Below are 20,689 nucleotides of genomic sequence, written 5' to 3'. Positions count from 1 at the left end.
CTGAGGAAACACATTTGAGTGTGAAAATCATGTAACAGTCATTTTTTTTTTAACAATTGACAGACCTTTAGGAATTTTGGTAATTCATTATTAGAGTAGACGTTTTCCCTCACTCTAACTCTAGTCTTAGAAGGGTCCAGAAGCAGTACTATTTTACAAGACAAACTCTCGGTTCAAAATGCCCTAAAACTTCTAAGTTTGTGCTACAGTTGATACCTGTCTCACATTATGTCCTATGTTCCCTAAGAGAACCTCATCATGATTTGTCCCTATTGTAATTTTTAATGAATTCACAAATTTGAGGTTTTTAGATGTCACTTTTTCTGTGCATCTGCATGCTATTTATCAGTGGTAGAAGGAACCTTTGCAAAACTTGAAGAGTCAAGGTTTCAAATTGTCCTGCTTTAAATTACGTTTGGCAATGTCTGGATCTACTCTTGGCTCTCACCTTAATTGAATGTCAAGGTTGGCTGTTATTATCATTAAAAACATGAATGTGGAAATTGTTTCTCAAATCCTTTACTATTTAGGGATAACAAAACATCAAAGTAGCATTGGCCAAATTTTGTGGATAAAACACATTCCTATTTGACACAAAAAGAAGACAGGCATCACTGAAAATGGATGTTATGAGGTTTCTTTAGACTGTCCACTTTACATAAACCATATAATCCAAACTTTGAATCAGACAGAGCAATGAAAAGATAGCAGAAAAGATATACTGTTTACTTATTGCTGAAAGCAGACAGTTAAAGAATAATTCAAGACAGAGGGAGTGGCAGGGAGAAGGATCTCTTCACCTTCGCCTCTGTATTTTCTCCCATAATCTGCAGAGAAAATCAGTGAAAGGAGCCAAAACATGGAGTGAGAGCTGTTATCTTCTTCCTGCCCTTCACCTGGCTACTACTCCACTCCTATTCACATAACAGTGAATTTTGTATGCTGGAGTTCACTTTGCTTTGTCCAAAGGAATATTTTTGATACTGCAGGTGATTAATAAAACTTCATGGTTTCAGTTAGGTACCAGTCAGGTTAACTCTAGTTGCATAGAATTTAATAGCACCAGAGAGTTTATTTACCTTAATAGCAACTTTTGAAGTTACAATCTTAGGTTTCTTTGTGTGTGGAAGGAGTGTCTTTAAATTTTAATCCTTTAAATCACCCTTTAAGTTATATGATTTTTCTTCAAATCCTTTCTTGTTCAAAAACGTTTTAAAAAGAAGAGAGTTTTTTTTTTTTTTTTAATCTCCTAATGGAGGTGCAGGTTTAAGATGACAGTTTAATGTGAGAAAATTGAAGTTTTGCTATCTGATTAAAAAAATTCAAAGAAATTTTATAGGAGCCATAATATTTTAGGCTGCTAGAAGCAGCCCAAAAGCATGGATAGCCTGTCTGATACAACTATTCGTGTTGACGATTACAGGACATTAGCTCTTGAACTGGAAGAGCACCTTCCATACCTGATTTACTGTTTTTGAGGGTGAACAGCTACTAAATGAACACTGGTAACACATTTTGTACCACTGTTTTACACTAACACACAACATAGTGTTTTTCCATGATTAGCATAAAATAAAGTCAAGGTATGTGACTTCTCTTGATTAGATTTAAATGTTTATCTTGTTTTCTGCTTTCCAGAGAAATGTTTAAAAGTAACTGTAAGTCAATTGAAAAGTTTCCTTGTTATGAAGATGAATTGTCCAAGATCTCTTTTACTGACTATGTTGTAACATATGCTGATCAGCCACCAAATATTTGGTTTGTGGTTTTTAGGTGAGTTTGTGCAGCCTTATATAATCCTTTTGGTGAAGAAGTGTTTTTGATACACTACAGTTTATCACTTACCTGCTGTAAAAATATGATTTTACTTTCCTGAAATTCTAATGGATTTCATTTTATTACTGAAAAGAAATTTGAAATATTTTTAAAGAGATTTTACTTTTTTTTTTTTTGTAGAGAGATATTTTATGTTCCAGAAGACATGCTTATAGTGCCAAAGATGTATACCTCTATCCCTTCCTGCAGACTCCATGTAATTGATAATGACACACTGGAGGAAATGCCACATGTCTTTTTCAAAGTGGCACCTCGTATTTATCCCAAGAATAAGGTAAATACAAAGAGCAGTTGTGGAAAGTTTCATTTTAAATATAATAATGGTTGCCCAAATTCTATGGACTTTTTAGCCATGTCATAATGTTCTTCTTAGGAGCACACCAGTATTTATTAGCAAGCTTGATCAGAGACTATTGCTGAGCTGCTTCCATGATAAACCTTTTACATTGAAGGAATGGTCTTAATTTTCTTTTAGATTTATGATTATCTCTAAATGGACACACATCTTCCAACTTCTCTGTGCTTTCATAATCAATGGCAATACAGTTGCTGTTGATGCTGTCCGCCTGGCAGAACTACCTTGAAGAATCAGAAACCGTAGTAAGAATGGGGCAGGAATAGCCTTATGTAAATCATGCTTACAATAATTAAATTAACATGCTTCTTCAAATGATAGTGATAACTGCAGCATGGATGCCAAATACAACTTTATATATGCTCCCCCCTCAAACCTAAGAAGCATTAATGTATTAAACTTAGTTCTCTCTAAAAAATAGTAAAATATTATTAAATAATTATCACAGCTTTCCCTCCCCCTGCCGTTTCATCCTTAGGTTAAAGAAGACAAACAGTTTTCTGTCCTTCCTTTTAAGTTATGTTTTCTACACTCTTGGTTGTTATGTCTCTCCTTTCCTCTGGACTCTTTCCAATTGCTTTAGTTTTTTCTTGTTTATGACTGGTATCATTGAGCACAGTGAACGGTGCACCAAAGATTAACTTGAGGCCATGATGAGTAAGGAATGATTAATTTACATGTCTTGTAGGCCTTACTTCTACTTATATATCTGCGATGTTTACCTTTTTTTGAAACAACATTCTTGACTTGCTGTAATACGTAGGTGCTTTCCTAAAGGATTGAATTCTGGTTGTTCTCAGTCCAAATTTGTGTAGTTTATTATTCTTGCCTAAATACAGTGTATTTCACTCTTGATTTTTATGCTATTTGCCAGACTATTTCCCTCGTTTAAAATGATTTTGAATTCTTACTTTGTCTTCCCGAATAGTTACAATTCCTCTTAGCTTTGAGCTATTGGCTAGTTATACGTATATCTTCTCCGTTGTACCATCCACTTTATGAAATCTAACTGATTGCATCCTGCCATTCCAAAAGAGGCCATAGATATGTGCTTTCTGGATGTCTTTATCTAGCCGACAGCCTCCCAGCTTTTCATTATGACTACATTTCGCTAGACTTAGAAGAATGATCAGACAGACAATGTCAGTAGCCTTACTCAAGTCAAAATAGATGCTGTCTGCTGCTTCTCCTCCACCCCTATAGCGTGCCCTCCTATTACAGAGGGAAGCTTGATTGCTTTGCTGTTTGTTCTTTGTAATCGTTTTTTTCTGTTACTCACCTTTTTGCTGTATTGAAGGGATTGCAGGTAGTTCATTTCATTAGTTATTTCATAATATTTTCAGCCATTGAGGCTATGCTGATTCATAGTTTTCCAGATCTCTGTTCATTTAAAAAAATAATCACAATATTGCTGTTTTGTAGTCTTCCAGTACCTTAACTGTCCTCCATTAGTTATCAGACATAATTAAAAAGTTTTGTCTGTCAACTGAACTGTTGTTCCGTTATCCTTCAGCCAGTTCAGAAGTTCGTCAGTGAAACCTAAAACTTTTAATTTGTCCATATAATCGTTTGCTACTTCCTTCCCTATTCTAGCCTGCTCTTATTAGTAATATTAACTGTACTATTCACATGTTCACAACTGACCTTTTAGTGAAGAGAGGTTCACATTTTAGCCTTCTCAGTCTCATCTGTCAATAGCGAGGAATTGATGTCAGTTAAACTCTAACGTTGTAGGAGCAGTTTTTTTCTGTGTGTTTTGTTTTGTAACTTTACTTCTGATTTTATCATACAATAAGGTTTTTTTGCTAGAATGAAGTTCCCTTATCTGATGTTTAAAGTAAATACTAGCTGAATATGACAGATAAGGATTGCTACTGCTGCAGGAATGTGCTTTAAAAAGCAGGGTTACAGACAGGTCCTTCAGATTAGTCTTCACAACTAATTTGGGATCCTCAGAGATGGGGTGTATATTCCACCAAACGTGACAGTGGCAAGTGGCAGGATGTAAAAGGAAATCTCAGTGGTGAACATTACTTACTGCCCTTTCAGGAAAGTGACAGGTTGTGGAGAGTACAATCACAACTTCAAATACATTCTAGATCCCCTCTCAGCATTTGTTTTGCTTAGCAGCCTGCAAGTTGTCTAGTTCTGTTTTGCAAGATGGGCTTTCCATTTCCCTGATTTTACTAATTCTTTCTCAGACCTCTTACCATGTAAGATAATTTTCTTGAATAAAAATGTCCAAGATTGTGCACAGTAGTACAAATAAGATCGTATCAGGACTTTGTGCATTACAGTGGTTTTAATATGGGAAATACACCTTTTGCTATACCCTACCCCACCAGTTACCATTTGTAATGGTAATTCTTTTTTTATGGGTACAGCACATGATGACCTCAGTGATTCTGTTGTCAGCTAATGAAAATAGACCTTTTTTCTACTCCTATTCCTTGTTGAAGAACTCCCCACTTAAAGCTGTTATTTTTGTTACTATTCTCTAAGCTTTACGCTTTATATTAAATATGGTTAATATCAATAAAGAGTGGTTTTGATTTAGGAGTGTTAGAACAGAACTGTGTAGTTATACTCTATTTTTCTAGTTGTTCTCACTATGCTTCTTAATCACTGCTACTGAGTTTGTCAATAAAAATATAACCTTATGCTGTACAATGTAGTTTATTTTCCCCCCATTTAAAATGATTCATTACCATTTCAGTGGGCCTGCACATGTTATCAAAAGCTCTATTGATGTTTTGACAAGACATTATGCAATTATTTTGAAATACAAGATGCAGTGGTATTATTTTAATCTGACTATTACTTTTCTTTTTAACGGTATTTTGTAAAAAAAAAAAAAAAAAAAAAAAAAAAAAAAGTTGTCAATGTAATACAGTAAGTAAGAAATTGTAGAGTATGCCTGAATTCTAAGTGTCAATATTAATACAGATCAAGTCCTTTTTTTGAAATAAGCTTACCATGTAGGTGTTCTGCTTCAAAACTATGAATCAGCAACTTAGAGCAGAGCTAAAAAAGAATATATCAGCAGATATTGTTATTCTACTGCTACAGCCACTCCTGGAACATATTAAAGTTCATTTCAAAATAATTGACACTAAGGATAAAATCTGCAGACTGGCAATAATGTTTGCCTTCTTTCTGCAGACATTACAATCTAGATGCAGACTTGAGCTACTTACTTTGCAGTATTTGGATTTTCTGCATTACATTTTCTCCTTCCATAATCATATTTTCTACTACTGGATACAGGATTTTTTTCCTCTACTCACTTTATTATTCACAAGTCTTTTGAACACATTGTATAAAGTGATAGAGAGATAAGCATTCCTCAAAATTCAGCTCAGTAACAAGGACAAGGGAATAAGCAATCATCATTTACAGTCTATTTAGCCAAAAAAATATAAGTCTAAGTAGGCAAAGACAGTAAACAGTTATTTGTCTTGACTAGTTGTGAAAAAACTTAAGGAAATTAGCTTACTTTACAGAAAAGTTAATTTATATGATATATTAGAAAAAAACCACTTTCTGTTTTTAGGGATAGTAAATTGAAACAAGATACCTAACCAGGTAATGATATCTCTCATTGGAGGTTTATAAGAATAAGACATAAATCTGACAGCAGTTGTCTAGGTGTATTTGATTATTTCTCAGTAGTGACTGATAATTACTTTATGGTCTTAACAGCCCCAAAATTCAGTTATTGTGCTTTCTAATTAATTATGATTTTCTGAAATACCCACTTGGTCAATTTTTTTAACATTAGTTCTAAATTTTCTTTATATTTATTGTGAACATTAAGATTGTAGAACCTTATCTTTATAAATAGATAAACAAAAGAGTGTTTTTCTCATGTGCACCGTACTGCCAGAAAGCACCTGAATATGGGGCTATATCTCTCTTAGTCTACAAGTGAACTTCTTAAGGACAGGGGGACTTTAAGTACCTGCTTGACTGCATATTTTAAAAGGTGAATTCTCGTGAATGATACGTTTGAAAGCTTGCTCTTACCTTGTAATGATTAAAGAGAGTAAAGTGACTTATACTTACAATTGCACAAGTCTGAATGATGAATCATTTCTTTTAATTTCATTCTAAATAGTCAATAGTCCTGAAATGACAACCCTGTGTATTGCCAGGAATTTTTCAACAGAGCATTTTTACTGGAAAAAAACGATTTAATTTAAGTGAAATTTAGTAGAAGACTAGCTAGAGAGAAAACCTTTCAACAAATTTTCCTCTGAGCTATTTCTTGGGTGCAGCATGAAATTTTATGTTTGAAATAGCTAATTGCTAGGGCTAGTTGGGAGAATTTGAAGAAGGGACTTAAACCTGAGTTCCCCAGTCACACTGGGGACTCACTGGCATCCCCAGGCACGGTTGGCCATTGCTCTCCTTATACCCCTTTCTTTTGCTCCTGGCCTTTAAATAACCGCGTTCATATTGCCCTGTTTTTTCAAATACAAAATACATTGAAATTATTAAACTTTTTAAATTATATTCTAATTCCCCATATTGCCCCTCACAGGATCCGTAACAACCATATAAATTTGCATCAAGCTGTTTCATCTTGTGTTGCATTTTTTATTAATTTTTAATTTGATTTTTTTAATACTGGAGGTATTTTTTCTTAAGTCAACATCTTCATAAAAAATAAGAATAAGATCATTACATTGTGGGCTTTATTTGCAATGATATTATAGAAGTAATTGTAAAAGGGACAATATTAATTTAAACTTGGATTTTAAGGCGGAATAAATCTGGTCTGATTCCCATGCAGCAGATTGTATTCACCCATATTTCTGCAGTGCTTCCAATACTAATGGACATTTTTTTAAATTTCTGTTTTTATCAGTGAATGCAATTACTTTCATCTTTATCTAAATTTTTATTCATATATGCAAGAACTGCTAGCTTTTTCTAAGTATCTTCTGCGTGAGTTGCCAAAAATATTAGTCACCTCATCTTAGCTGTGGTCACCTTTGAAGGTAAGGGTATCTAAAATCTCAAATACTTGACATGTTCCCTTTCCTCCTTTTTCCTTTCAAAATCTTTACACAGTTTCAAATTACGATGTATCAGCAATTTGCAATACACCTCTTCTTATATTTGGTATGCAGGCAAAAGCATACAGGTTAGCCTTTCTAAGTAATTCTTTTAGCAAAACTATGGGGGATGTTTTTCCTCTGGTGCATCCTTTAGGAATTCCTTACTCTACAGGAAACGAAATTTCATACAGTCTTCACAGCATTAAGAAAAGAAAATGGCAACTCCTCAGTTCACATAAGGCTGATAAATTAATGGAGTAATGCTTTTCCTGGGTAAAATTCCTCTCCTGCACCTTAATGTTGATAGGAACTCCCTTTTTGGTATCCTTTTTCCCAAAATCCCTTTTCCTTTCTCTTCATGGTTATCCTCCTCTCCACCTGACAGGGAGAATCTCTCATACCTCCTCCTAGCTTGTATTGTTAATATTCTGGAGCAAATCAAAGGTTTGGTTATTTTGAATTTGACAAGTTCATACGGAGCACCCCTCTATATCAGTAGTCTCTTGGAACTGATTTGTGTCAATCTGCTTTGCACTACAGGAGTGTTTATTTCTTGCCTTTCAATAAACATCCAGGAGTGAGAGAACGGACAATAAAGCAGCCGTTGTTAGTGCTGATTGAGAAGGGGTAATGATCTGAAGTTCAAGTAACTGAAAGGAAGATGTCTGCAACACTGACACTATGCAGTTGGGAAATAAGTCATGCAGAGTGGACTTTCTAAAGTGTCCAGTCTTGCTTTTCACTTTATTCCACTCGAATTTAATGGTTATATTCTCATCAACTACAGTGGGAATAGATTTAGGCAGCAGTAGGGGAACATTTTTTAGGAAATTACACTTCAAAAATTGTTATTTCAGAAGCGAAAGAAAGGATGTTGTTCTTTGGAGCAATCTTTTTCTGATTTTCAACAACAGCTGAAATAAGCTGAGTCATTTTGCCTAGTTCCAATGAAAAAACAGTCCTAATTATGCAAACAATTCACAACAGCTGAAAAATATGGACAACTAAGGAGCCAAGATATCATATGAGAGTATTTCAGAGTACCAGGGAGGGAAGCAAGAAACCTAAGGCCTTAAGTAGTTTGAAGAACACTCATTTTATTCTTCAGCATCAACAACTTCTTTTTCCTTTTGCAGTAAAAATCGTAGCATTCAATAGGTGATATATTCATCTGGAGATTTAGATGTGCTAAATCTGCTGACACAAGACCAGTATTCTTTTATTCTACTAAAAGTTTATTTATGGTATTTATATTTTTGATTATTTAATCTGAATTTGTACCTAAATAAGAGCACTGTGCTGCTTATTATGCTGTATATTGTAAGAAAAATGCTACTTTAAGAATATAAAAATTCAATTTAAAAATCTTGGTTTTAATGTCAGTAAGAAAGACTTCTACGTTTGTCTTGCTTGATATGGCTTATAGAAATCTGAACTTTGTCATGATTTGTATTTATTTTATATATCTCTTCTCATTTCATTCAACAGTTTGTTTGATTCTTCTTTTTGATTCTCATGCTTGACTTTCTATTTCTTCTTCTTTTTGTCACCAGGCAAATCTTAACTCCACTCTTACTACTTCAGTTGCAGTTTTATGGACTACATTTATCTTTTGATTTTTTTTTTTCCACAATTTAAACTTCAATACGTACCCCTGAAATCTGAAAATTCTGCTCAGATTTAGGGCAACCAGAAAGTGTTTTCTAGGATTTTTACTTTCTTCTGCACTGATATAGTGTGCAGTCTTGCCTTGTGGCAATGTCTTTGAGAAGTGTAACTAGGTGCTGTTTGCTCAGCAGTAGTGAAGTGTAGGTTTCGTGTGGCTGGCTCTAAGCTTGGAATTAAAGTTTTTGGCTTATGAAAGTCTTTCGTAATGAATTCTTTCTTCATTATGTCTATGATTAGTACGACTATTATGACATATTTTTGGTGTGATGTCAAGAGGAACAAAAATATGATAGCAAAAGAAAATTAATTTTATTGTTACTATTGCTAGTGATCTTACCAGAAAAGTATAGTAATATTATAGAACCCAGAGATATGTAGATATGATTTAGGTAGGAGCTGTTTATATGGTAGTATGAGGTATCAAGTAAGAAAACCTATTGAATAAATATATCTTTACTTTTATTGAACTTTGTCATGTTAAAAGAAGACTTTTTGGAATAGACTACTGCACATGCCTGAATAAAAGAGCAAGAACTCGTTAATATTTAATAAATCAGACTTTATTAAATGACTTAGAAAGAGGCCTCAGGAGTCTGTCTGATTGCATCACACAAACACACACTAAAAATTGGGCCAACTTTGAAGTTAGATGAGGTTTTACTTAACTTGCTCTGTAACTTTTTGCCAAATATAAATTACTGTAATGAGAGATGCCTCTTAAGTAAGATATTAACAGAACTATGAGATTCTTGCTTATAGACAAAATGTGTTCTGCGTAGTCATAGAGTGCGTTTTGAGTAGTGTTATTTCCCAGTGAAAATGACTTGTTTTCTACTTTCAGAAAGGATACACCTTTATGGCTGAAGCACATACTGGTGACCTATATATGGCAGCGGGGAGATGGAGGCTCCGGCTTATCGGTTCCCATAGTCCACTCCCTTTCCTCTCTCGTGAGGCTGTAAACAACTTCTATTCTACTAAAGAAATTAAAGACTATTACATACCCAATGACAAGCATGTAATGTTCAGGTAAATATTGAAAGGAGAATGACTAGATTCAGCTTTTTATATGTACCACCCCAACATCCTTAGAAGAGGAAGATGTTAAAACAAACATTTGAATTGCATAGGCCATTGGCTGTTCGATACTAAATTCATCACTTTCATAAATAAATGTGTAATTTTCTGAAATACTGCCATTGCTTAATGAAGTACGCAGACTGTAAATTTAAAATCATAACAAGAGTGTTCTGCATTTCTGTAGTCTGAACCTTGAAAACTTGTGCGTGCTTCAGTTACTGAAATTCCATCCTACTTTTGGGAATTAAACCTGCACTAAAATGGAGATTTTGCAGGTGGGGAGAAGGAGGCATGGAGTTTGATATATTTTTCCAGCTAGTCAGACAAAGCTAGAAATGAAATCAATAAATACAATACTTATTTTTCCTCATTGATCAGACCAATTTCTGTCTTGCAGGATTGGCAGAAAAACTTACTTTAATCATAAACTATATACATTTTTTGTAGCATGCAGATTGTTTTAGGAGAACATATCTAAGACGATCTTTTGTTCTTAATCCTTTTTTAATTGATTGAAGTTTATTGAAGTCAGTTTATTCTAGCTGAGTGACTGACCTTCAGAAGTTATACAAATGCCTAATCAATGTTAATTGCTAGCATGATTTATCGCTTAAACAAGTATTAAGTTAATCTCATAGTATTATGCAAGCTATTAGTTTTGTCACCAAATTACTTTGCTCAAGTTTTTACACAAAAGGACTGCACGCTGTACCAGAACAGAACCTGCGCTTAAAGCTGATCACATGTAGATTTTGAAGGGTATGTCTCTAACGTTTTGCGATGATTCCTGGCAGAGCAGTGTTATGACAACTTATTTCAGTATTTCAAATCAATGGATTAATCTTGAGGTAAAGTCTATTCAACATAAGGAATCAGGTCCACTACAGTGAAGAAAATGTGAAACGGAAATGTAACAAATATGCTGAAATTCTGTAAACTATGATGCTCCCTTAATTTTTCCCCCCTCAGCTGTTAACAGTCTTCTAAGAATTTTATTTAAAAACGTAAACGTGTTTTTGACTTGAGATGTCCTTAAGTCAAGGTGACAGGGCTTTCTCATTTACGTGCTTGTTTATTTGCTAACTGAGATTAGCAAACCATTTGAACAATTTGAACCTAAAGAAAGAGAAGTTTCCATACATCGAGTTCTTCTAAAACCTCAACGAATACATAAAGTTATAATGGCAATAAAAATATTCTTTGAATTTCATCCTGAGACTTTACTTCTGCAGTCTTTTACTTCCAAAATATTGCAATTGACACCAAATGAGATAGCTCTATCCTTTAGAAAGCAAATTCTTCTTTTTTTCCCTCGCTAGGTTACTTTTTAATTGAAACACTTCTCTGATCTGGCTTTCCATATTTTTCAACAAATACTCGTACAGCATGAGGGAGAATGTGCATCTGGACATATGGTAAGAGAACAAAGAAAGGAAACGATAGGACCACCCTTTTATTTACAGCCACCCATGCTTACACTGATCATGGATTCACAGCGCTGAACTCCAGTACAGGAAATCTGCCCCATCACATTCCAGGAAAACAGTTAACTACGAACTTAATTTTAAGTGTGTGCTTCCAAGTCAGCATATGTTTAGGTACTTTTCTAAAAAAGAACAATCTGATATAGCTGATTGTTTTGCTATAATTTTTTCTTCCTCTTTAGGTATTCAGTAAAAGTCACAGCCTCACATATTGCTACAGTGCAGGTACAAACCTCTAAATCCAACGTGTTTGTTAAACTACAAGTCCTAGATAACGAGGAAGAAATTGTGAGTACCACTGGAAAGGGACATGCAGTCATCCCTGCTTTTAATTTCTTGAGTAATGAAAGGCTCTCGAGCTCCTCATGTAAGTATTGTAATCTGTATTTGATACTTTTATTCACTTAACAGTTTTACATTCTTACAGTGGCTTTAGATAATCTCAGAAAAATATGTTTTACCACTTTTTCCATAAAAATCCCTCATTTCCTTGTGACTAGGTGAAATAAGCTACATTCTTGAAAAAGGAATCCTTGGATCCTCAGCAATGAGGAAAGGTACCAAAAAGACTGAATGAAATAAGGTATCCAGCCTTATTTTCTACCTCTTCTAGTCTTGTTCTGTAAATGAGTAGAGTTGTGTGGATAACTGAAGTAGCTTGCCATTTCTGAATATTCCATACATATGCTTACCTTGTCCTTAAGGACCAAAATAAGCTTTATTTTCAAGTTCTTGCCTTTATTTGTTTCATCTTAAAGTTTAGGTGTTTTTTTTCCCTCTATTAATATTTTTTGTCTAATAATATATTGATTTCCAAATTATTGGACATGGTAGATAATTCGAAGAGGAGCCCAGTGGTTTACATGAGCCAGCTTGAGCATCTTTTAGCAGCAGCACGCTTATCATTGGCTTCTGAACCATCATATGACCCAGAGAACAAGGCAAAAGACTCTGGAATAAATAGTGCAGTGTTTATCTTTCAGCAAAATTTTCTGTTCTTGACTCCACCTCTCCTATGGCTTTACAATGTTATTCATGGAAATAGAAGAAATAGAAGACAGTGAAGGAACAGCTATTTGCCCCAGACTTGCCAAGCTCCGAAATGCCCATTGTGGTATTGTCAATTCTTTATGATAGCAACTGAAATACTAAGGAAAAAGCTATCCCTTAGGGGCACTCTTCATTTTAAACAAAATGTCTTTTGAGAAAAATGTAATGGAAAGTTAACCGCAAACATCTTACTCATTTTTACCTGAACATTCGAATCTCAGAGAGAAGAGTATTTCCTCAAAGATCACTTTTTTCTTTTTTTAATTTCATTGCCTTTCACTACGTTGCAGTCATCTCAGCTCAGCTCTTGTTGTTGGTGAGAACCAGCATGCGTTCAAAGGTCAGCATTTTTAAGTGTGCAAAAGTGCACATGTTTTCTCAAAGTGCCTTGAAACTTAGTAGTGATTGTACCTGACATCCATCCAGCTGGCATTATTTAAAAACTGACTTACTTATGTAATCCAGCAAACTGGAAATCCGTGAATCTACTCCACTTCCAAACCTGGCAGCAAGTACATACCTGATGGGGCAGGGAAGTAACGAATATGGACGCAGACTCTTCTCATTGCCGCCCAGTGACAGGACAAGAGGCAATGGGCACAATGTAAAATATAGGAAATTCAATTTAAACATAAGAAAAAGCTTTTTTTCCTGGGGGGGAGGTCAAACCCTGAAACAGGTTGCTCAGAGAGGCTGTGAAGTCTCCATCTTTGGAGATATTCAAAACCTTACTGAAGATGGTCCTGGGCAGTCTGCTCTAGGTGACGCTGTTCTGTGCAGGGGGGTTGGACTGGTTGATCTGCAGAGGTACCTTCTAACCTCAACCATTTGGTCATTATGTGACATCAGTTAATAGGTAAGGCTTGCATTTTTTTCTTATGGATGACGCACAAATAATTTGCCTTCCAAATAAACAGGTATTAATTTACAAGTGGACTGAATAGTGATAGTCTTCAGTTTGAGATTATAGCAATGCTCTCCTGTCCTCCTTCTAACGCAGCAAGATAATTTCCTGCATGCTGTAGAGGGCAAAGATAGGTTATCTGGATATGCTCTTTCGTGTTTAAAGCTTCTAGGTTTTCAGAAGTTTGAGTTTTGCAAACTTAGTATTCAGGAGCTACCATCAGCTCCATCAGATGTTTGTTAATGTATATTTATTGTCTGATAACATTAGGTTTAGCTGGGCCACTAAAGCAACTTACAAAAAAAAAAAAACTGTAATGAAAATTTTACCATCTTAAAGTACAGTACTTAATGGCTTCCTCAGCCAGGTGACTGACATCTGATTTTAAGTGTGTTTAATTTTACTGTTGGGAAGTAATTAATATAGTTAAATCAGGTATATGATTCTTAGGAAAATGTCCACATTTGTCACTGCTGTGCTCAGGTCATTTTTGATGAAAAGTACCTTCTACCTGCTTACACTATACTTCTAATATCTAATAGACTTTGGGTGATGGGCCGTCCAGTTGTAACGTCTTTGCATAGTCTTCATTTGTTTTCCTCTTTGCTATATACTTCATTTCTTAATCCAGCCATTTGCACTTTACTTATAAGATTGTATACTATTTTGAAGTTTTCAATACCTCTAGAGGTTTCATTTTGAAAATGTGTATTCTTCATAGGCATTCCAGGTTTGCTGAAATAAAGCAGTAGTTTATAAGCAAGTCAGCTACTGTTCTGTCCACGGACACCACAGTGTATCAATGTTGTAAGATATTAAAATCATAAGTCTTTGTATGAAGACTTGTAAACAATGAGACTTCTATAAATCAATCAGTTTCTGCCTATGTTTGAGCATATTCAGAACTTGAGGCGAAGACACTGGATTATTGCTTTGCTAAAGGTCAGAATAGCATCATATTTCATGCATTCACCTCTGCTATTTGGAGCTGTGTAGTTTTCTAACATGATAAAATGTTGGTAAAAAAATGATTGGTTTTATAAATTTCCAGTGCTGTGTGGAAAAAATATCTAATTTTGTCATGTTTATAAAATGATGTGATTTCTGTCTTAACTACATTTTGTTATCTCCAGAAAAGCAAAATGAAATGCTACAGAGACAGTGTTCTTAAATTATAATCCATGAGATGACAGTGTCCTGGTTTTAATGAAAGAGGTGGAGAAGCTTTAATGGCTATGTCACTGACTTACCATGATAGTCAATCAATAGCTATTTTTGGTTACTGTTACTGGAATGTGGGAATGGATTAAGTTTAACAACAGACTGACTGGAACAGAAGCAGGAAGGCTCAGATTAAGCTCAGGATCACAGGTACTTGAAATAAATTGCCAACTTTACCCTCAGTAAGGTGAAGAAAAAGCTTTCAGTAATCTAGCTTATTGTAAAGATCAGAGCCTGAAGACCTAATCTGATAGTACCTTTTAACCTATTTAAAGGGAAGAGAAGTGTGTTCCGGCAGAGGCTAGAAGGGAGGAGATGGGTCAGAAAGACTAAGAGGGACATTTTGTCTTTGCTAGTGTAGCAGGAGGCATAGGAGGGAGGAACTTTTCCAAAAAATCCTTGGAAAGTTTACGTAAAATGAGACACAAACATTAGACTTCTCTTATTCTTATGTACTGTAGCACAAATAATATGTTGTTAGCCTTAAACCATTTTAATCTAATGTGAATCTTTCAACAAAATATCTGTTATATTAAGGTGATTGAAAATAGGAAGATTGTCATATCAGGTTCCTCTACAGAAGGGTAACCATTGATTTCTAACTGGAAAAAGTGTTCGTGAAAAGTACTTCATTAAGGAAGGAGTGTAAAAGTTTGTAGACCTGACATTAGAATGACAGTAAAAAAGAATGTTATGATTTTAGAAACTGTTTGAAAGTGGAATGAATATTATGGTGGCATTTAAGTGTATTTGAGTGCATAGAGAATGATCTTTTGCAAAGAGTGACTGTGAAGGTTGTTCAGCAGTTTGGTTGGTTGGTTGGTTTTTTTATTACTAGACCAAGTGGCCTTAATGTTGAAGTTCTCTCCCTATATATATGCATTCTGCATATTAAAGGAAAACCATTTATATAAATATTCTAAATCTTTCAGATCATCCAAACTAAATGACAAGGATATGAAAGGTACTCAGTAAAACCAATATGAGGGTATCATATTAACCAACCTGCTGAGTGTCTGTAGGTACATTTTACATCATTGTAAAAGCATGTTTCTTTGCTATTGTCAGAAGTACTCGGAAGTTATGGTTTGTTCAATATCGGAACCTCCGTGAATGCTGACACCAAGTTTGGATGGGGATTTGTACAACAGACGATGCAACAAGGTTCATGCTGACAGTAGCTAGTCAGTTTCTAGAAAAATGTATTTTCTCTAAATAAGCCTATTCAGAAACCATCATTGCACCACAGTACGAAACCTGTAAGTTAACCAAGACACAATTCTCACATTTGAGGCATATTCAGTATCATGCATATTCTACTTCTGCCTGTCACAGGCAGGCAGAATTGACTAGTATCTTGACAAAAGTATTCTTAAATGACATGATTGTGCAAGCGTCATCAATAAAACATTATCCTCGTTTCCCACCCACAATCAGAGCTGTTTTGCAAATATCTTTTATTTCTCACCAACTACATTCAGCCAATTGATTTTTGAACATATTTACTTATACTGAAACGTAGCAGATGACTTAGGCCCTAAACATTGGCTTGCTAGTGAAAGAGACACATACTGACATGCTGCAAGTGTGACTTGTTGATACAGGGACAGCAGTCTTGCAGCAGAGATGGGCAACAGCATCCTCATAATTATTTTTTTTCATGATATCAGCCTGACACAGTCCAATTTCAAAGTATATAGTTCTTGTTTAGACAAGAACTTACATGAATCTAAAATCAAGGCAGGGATGAATTTCCCTGTTGCTCACAGAGTCCTTTTAGTTAGAGCTTTGCTTAGCAAAACCAAGATTGAATGTTTATGTATGCAGTAAGAAAAGTAATGTGGTGTTACATCACCACCTGGTGACAATTGCTAGAACTATTATTGTGGTTATATATGCATTTTTGGAAACTTCTTTAATAAGTCTTCTTTCTAGCAAGGGCAGAACAACAGTCTTGCCCAGGATTCCACTTCTCGGAACTGAGTTGTCTTCATGGCAGGATCATCCTCTGAGCAAACCACTACAGAATTCTTAAATGCTTACACTCTTCAGATTTAGGAGAGAGAGAAGAGAAGGATAGAGAGGTATTCACAAAAAGCTAATTTTTAGCCGAATGAAGATAACAGCCCTCAAATCCCTCTTACCTTGATGGATAGAAGCAGGCTCCTTCGGAGGGCGGTTCAGAGCGCCTAACACCCAGAATCCAGCCCTCCTTGAGAGGAGCTTACCTCTCTGTTGACTACAAGAGGGAGTACATTTAGTTGGTCTCACTGCTTTAAAGCTACCCCTTGTGAATTATCTGCGCTGTCCCTTGATAACAGTGCTTAACAGGTTTTGAGGAGTTCTTGCTCATCAGAAACTTCCATGTAAATATTGTAAATACTACATTAAAGGCAAATTACTTGATTGGCAAAAGGCTGTATGTGGAATTATTCTTCCAGCAGGAATCTTCATTGTTTCTTTGGAGAAGGTTTTCACTCAGGTGCAGAGGAACATGAAAGATCCTAATCTCCAAATAATCTGCTGCTTTGGCGTCTGAGTGCAGTTCTCTTGAATGACTGCCCCATGATTGTGGTTCCCTCTAATGAAGGACTTGATGAAGGACCTGACAATCTAATCACTCTCGGTTATGTCTCCTCTCACCTTTACAGCTTGGGCGGGTAACTGCTATCTGGAAAGCTCAGCAGACTCTATTTGAGTGAGAAAATCTTCCACAGACACTGACTTGCTCAGGCACAGCTTTTCCACAATAGCATCCACTGAGTTGCATCACTCCAAAAATAGGCTAGAAAGAACAAAGTATTGCCTTCCTCAGGCAAACATGACTTAATGATGTTCCATATTTTTGCAGTGCTTTTTGCCTCAGATGTTCTTACCACAGAGATAGCAATCTATGGTTCAGGTGCAAATGATTTTGAATACCATGCAGAAGAGCAACTCATGGCTTGTAATTAGGAGTTTGAGACATCTGGTACAAAGCATCTATTGAAAGATGCATCTCTGCAGCATCTCAGAGAAACATCTCTGAATCTCAGTTCCCACATCCTCCAGATTTTATTTTTCTTACAGGAACCATTCTCTTACAGAGAGGAAAGGTGCTACATACTAAGTGATCTGTGGCATTTGACTTCTGTAAGAAACAATGTCTCTTGATTCCGTTGAAGTTTCTAGTTGCACGTTTAACCTTTGATTTGGCATTGATACACTGACACGGCTCCCATCAAATTTGCTGAATGTGACCTAATAGCCCTCTCAACTCTCATAGACTTCCCAGGACATCTCCTCAACACACATGTAACTGTCCATTTTTATACTGAAGTGTTGCAGTGATACAGTATCACCCTTTGCTTCTAGAATAAGACTTGGGAAAAGTAAAGCCTTCTGTCCTTAGTAAGGTCAAAAAGATATGTCTTTCCCAGTTGATGATGCAGCTGTTGTTACTGTAACTCAGGTGAAGTTCTTTTTTTGCCATTATTCAATTTCCTGTCAGATGTTCTCTTTTAGAATTCTCTGCCCTTTCCCTGTAGCCATTCAGGTAAGATAGTACCATAGATAATGATACTAGATATTATAATATCATATTAGATCGTAGGTTCACACCTACCAATAGGTACACACACAAAACACATGTATACAATACCCGCGTACATATGGCCAGCCACACAGATCATTACAGACACTCTTAGACACGCTAGCAGTTTGCATAATGGAGACACCATCGTGAAAGAAGTGATATCCCTAGCATATGACAAATTATTCAGAGTCAATTTTATCATAAGGCAAGAAAAGGAGACAAAAGAGCACTTTCCCTGAATATAGAGATTTGGAAACATGGAACAAACTTATGAAAGGATAAAACAAAATAAAACATTTTTAAAACTATATTTAACAATAAAGATTCTTCTTAGATGTCTCAGAGCCTTGTCTCAATTGTCAGACTGAGTATTCAGCTAGCGCAACCTCCTTTTCGTTTGCTTTGAGAATTTCTAAGGTTATGTTTTTCTTTCATCTATCACTAGAAATGGCTGCAAGTTCCACCTAGATTCCGTAACGGTGTTGTCTTCTTCAGCCTGAGAAAGAATGACTCAGCCTTACTCACTTCCCCTTTAAAGATTTTCCTTTCTTGTGACTGAACGCAAGTTTAAGTTCTCCTGATTAATACTTCTATTATAGCCCTTCTTTAGCATGTTTCTGGCTTCACGTTAATACCCTCCTTAAGAGACTATGGTATAACTTTATAAACGATAGACCACAAGTAGTATTAGTTCTAGAGCTCTTTTCAAGATCAGCTTTTTTAAACTTTAACCAGAAATGATCCTTGTGTGGAGTTGACGTGGAAGACTCCTATAAGGATAGAGATTGCCAGAACTGGCAACTGCCCCTCTCCCCTGCTTCCACATGCGCATACATTTTACTAAATTAAGAGTTCCACAGAAATCCCATTATACAGAGGAAAAGACTGTATATTATGTGATATATAGTATGGTGCTGTGGTGCTTACTGCAGGAAAGAAGTCTGAATTTTGTGGAAAATGTTTTATAAACTTTATAAAAGTAGCAACAGTTGTATGCACTGTCTTTCAAATCTCTCATTTATTTTGAATACACTTGTGATTTGTATGCAGAAGAAATCAGGATGGTATTTAGTATGAGCGTAATTCTAACTAGCATCTTTGTAAGCCTAACACAGCATGAGAAAACTGACTATAATAATACCTTTTTCTTATAGTTTCCAGTGGCATCTGTTTGCCTCATGCTAATAATTCATTGACGTTCTGGAAATGTAACACTGACATTTTTGTCTTCTTGCAGCAGGTAAAGCCCAGCTTATTCAAAGCAGTACAAGGAAGGAATCAGACGCTGGAGGACCTAAAAAAAAAGGTTATATTTCATCTCCAAAGAGAATCAAAAGTTCTCTAAAGTCAGGATTTGTGCAAGACGGTCCAGCTGTATTAGAAGACGAATCTTTTCTTCTGGCAGGCTTTGAAAAGAAAGATGAAAGTCCACAACCAGTAAGAGATTACATACCATAGTGTTTTGGGGGGGGAAGTGATGAAGAGGTATTGATAATTTTTTTAATAAATGTGGAATTCCGATATCCTGAGACAAGAAGAACAAGGAATCCAAAATTAAGATCGTTGGCAGCTTCCAAATGGGACAATGGAGGGAGGGTAATATATACCTATATGAATAATCAGCTAATAAGTGGTCATAGGTACATTTTTGTTCTCAAATCAAGGACTTCTATTCGATCTTTAAATGTTCTTCATTTGTCAAGTCCAACTCAAGTGTAGCATAATTTTCAGCTAAGGCCTGGGAAACATCAGTAATAAAGTTGAACTTCTGATGCTTCCGTGTGAGTCATCCTTGACACATTAATGTAAGAGAATGCCAACTTTAATAGTTTAACTAGAGAGGAACCTATTGCCAGTCTGTTCAGCCAAGCTGTTTAATATAACAGGCACAGAATCTTCTACTTGAGCCCCCAGTTTCTCAGAGAGGGACATCAAAATCATGTATTTCCCTTGACTTCACCTAGTATTATTTATACATAATGGAAAAATGAAATTTCTTTTGTTGAAAAGTATTTGTTTCTCTATCTCCAATCATTTCTCTACTAACTGTGATTTCTCCTGAAAATTAAGTTCAATTGCAACAAAATATTCCAAGAAAAAAAGAAAGATTATTGGCATATAATTTCTGGGATTGTTCCTCTGACTCAGAACTGGCTTTAGAGTGGGAAAGCGATTTTTAAATAAAAAGACTGTTGCAATCATTTCCTGTTCGGTGTACTTAAGGTATAAAATAACCTACTGACCCTATTACCTCCATTGCAAATTCAGTCAGAATTGGGCACTATCATTGGTGCTCTAAGCCCTGTAGTAGCTCTTAACATCTAAGACAAAAGTCTTTGTCTTAGCACACCACATACCTAGGAAAAAGTTACATGGACCTCTTTAAAGAAATGTAGTTGCATGTATGTACAACCCAGTTTAGTTTGACTTGATAAACATGTAATTGTTTAATTC

General features: G+C 35.5%; 1 protein-coding gene across 1 annotated transcript in view; it reads left to right on the top strand.

The window, feature by feature from the left end:
• ADGB (androglobin) overlaps nt 1–20,689 on the top strand; it is a 130,975-nt gene that overhangs the window by 91,874 nt on the left and 18,412 nt on the right. Inside the window, exons 24-28 of the mRNA XM_068938805.1 lie at nt 1,639–1,773; nt 1,957–2,110; nt 9,764–9,951; nt 11,669–11,853; nt 19,473–19,672. Of these exons, the coding sequence (XP_068794906.1) occupies nt 1,639–1,773; nt 1,957–2,110; nt 9,764–9,951; nt 11,669–11,853; nt 19,473–19,672 (862 nt within the window). The remainder of the gene's footprint in view (nt 1–1,638; nt 1,774–1,956; nt 2,111–9,763; nt 9,952–11,668; nt 11,854–19,472; nt 19,673–20,689) is intronic.

This window comes from Struthio camelus, chromosome 3 (assembly GCF_040807025.1).
Source record: "Struthio camelus isolate bStrCam1 chromosome 3, bStrCam1.hap1, whole genome shotgun sequence".
NCBI lineage: Eukaryota > Metazoa > Chordata > Aves > Struthioniformes > Struthionidae > Struthio > Struthio camelus.
Note: the sequence above shows the minus strand (reverse complement) of the source record. Positions and strands in the feature narration are given on the sequence as shown.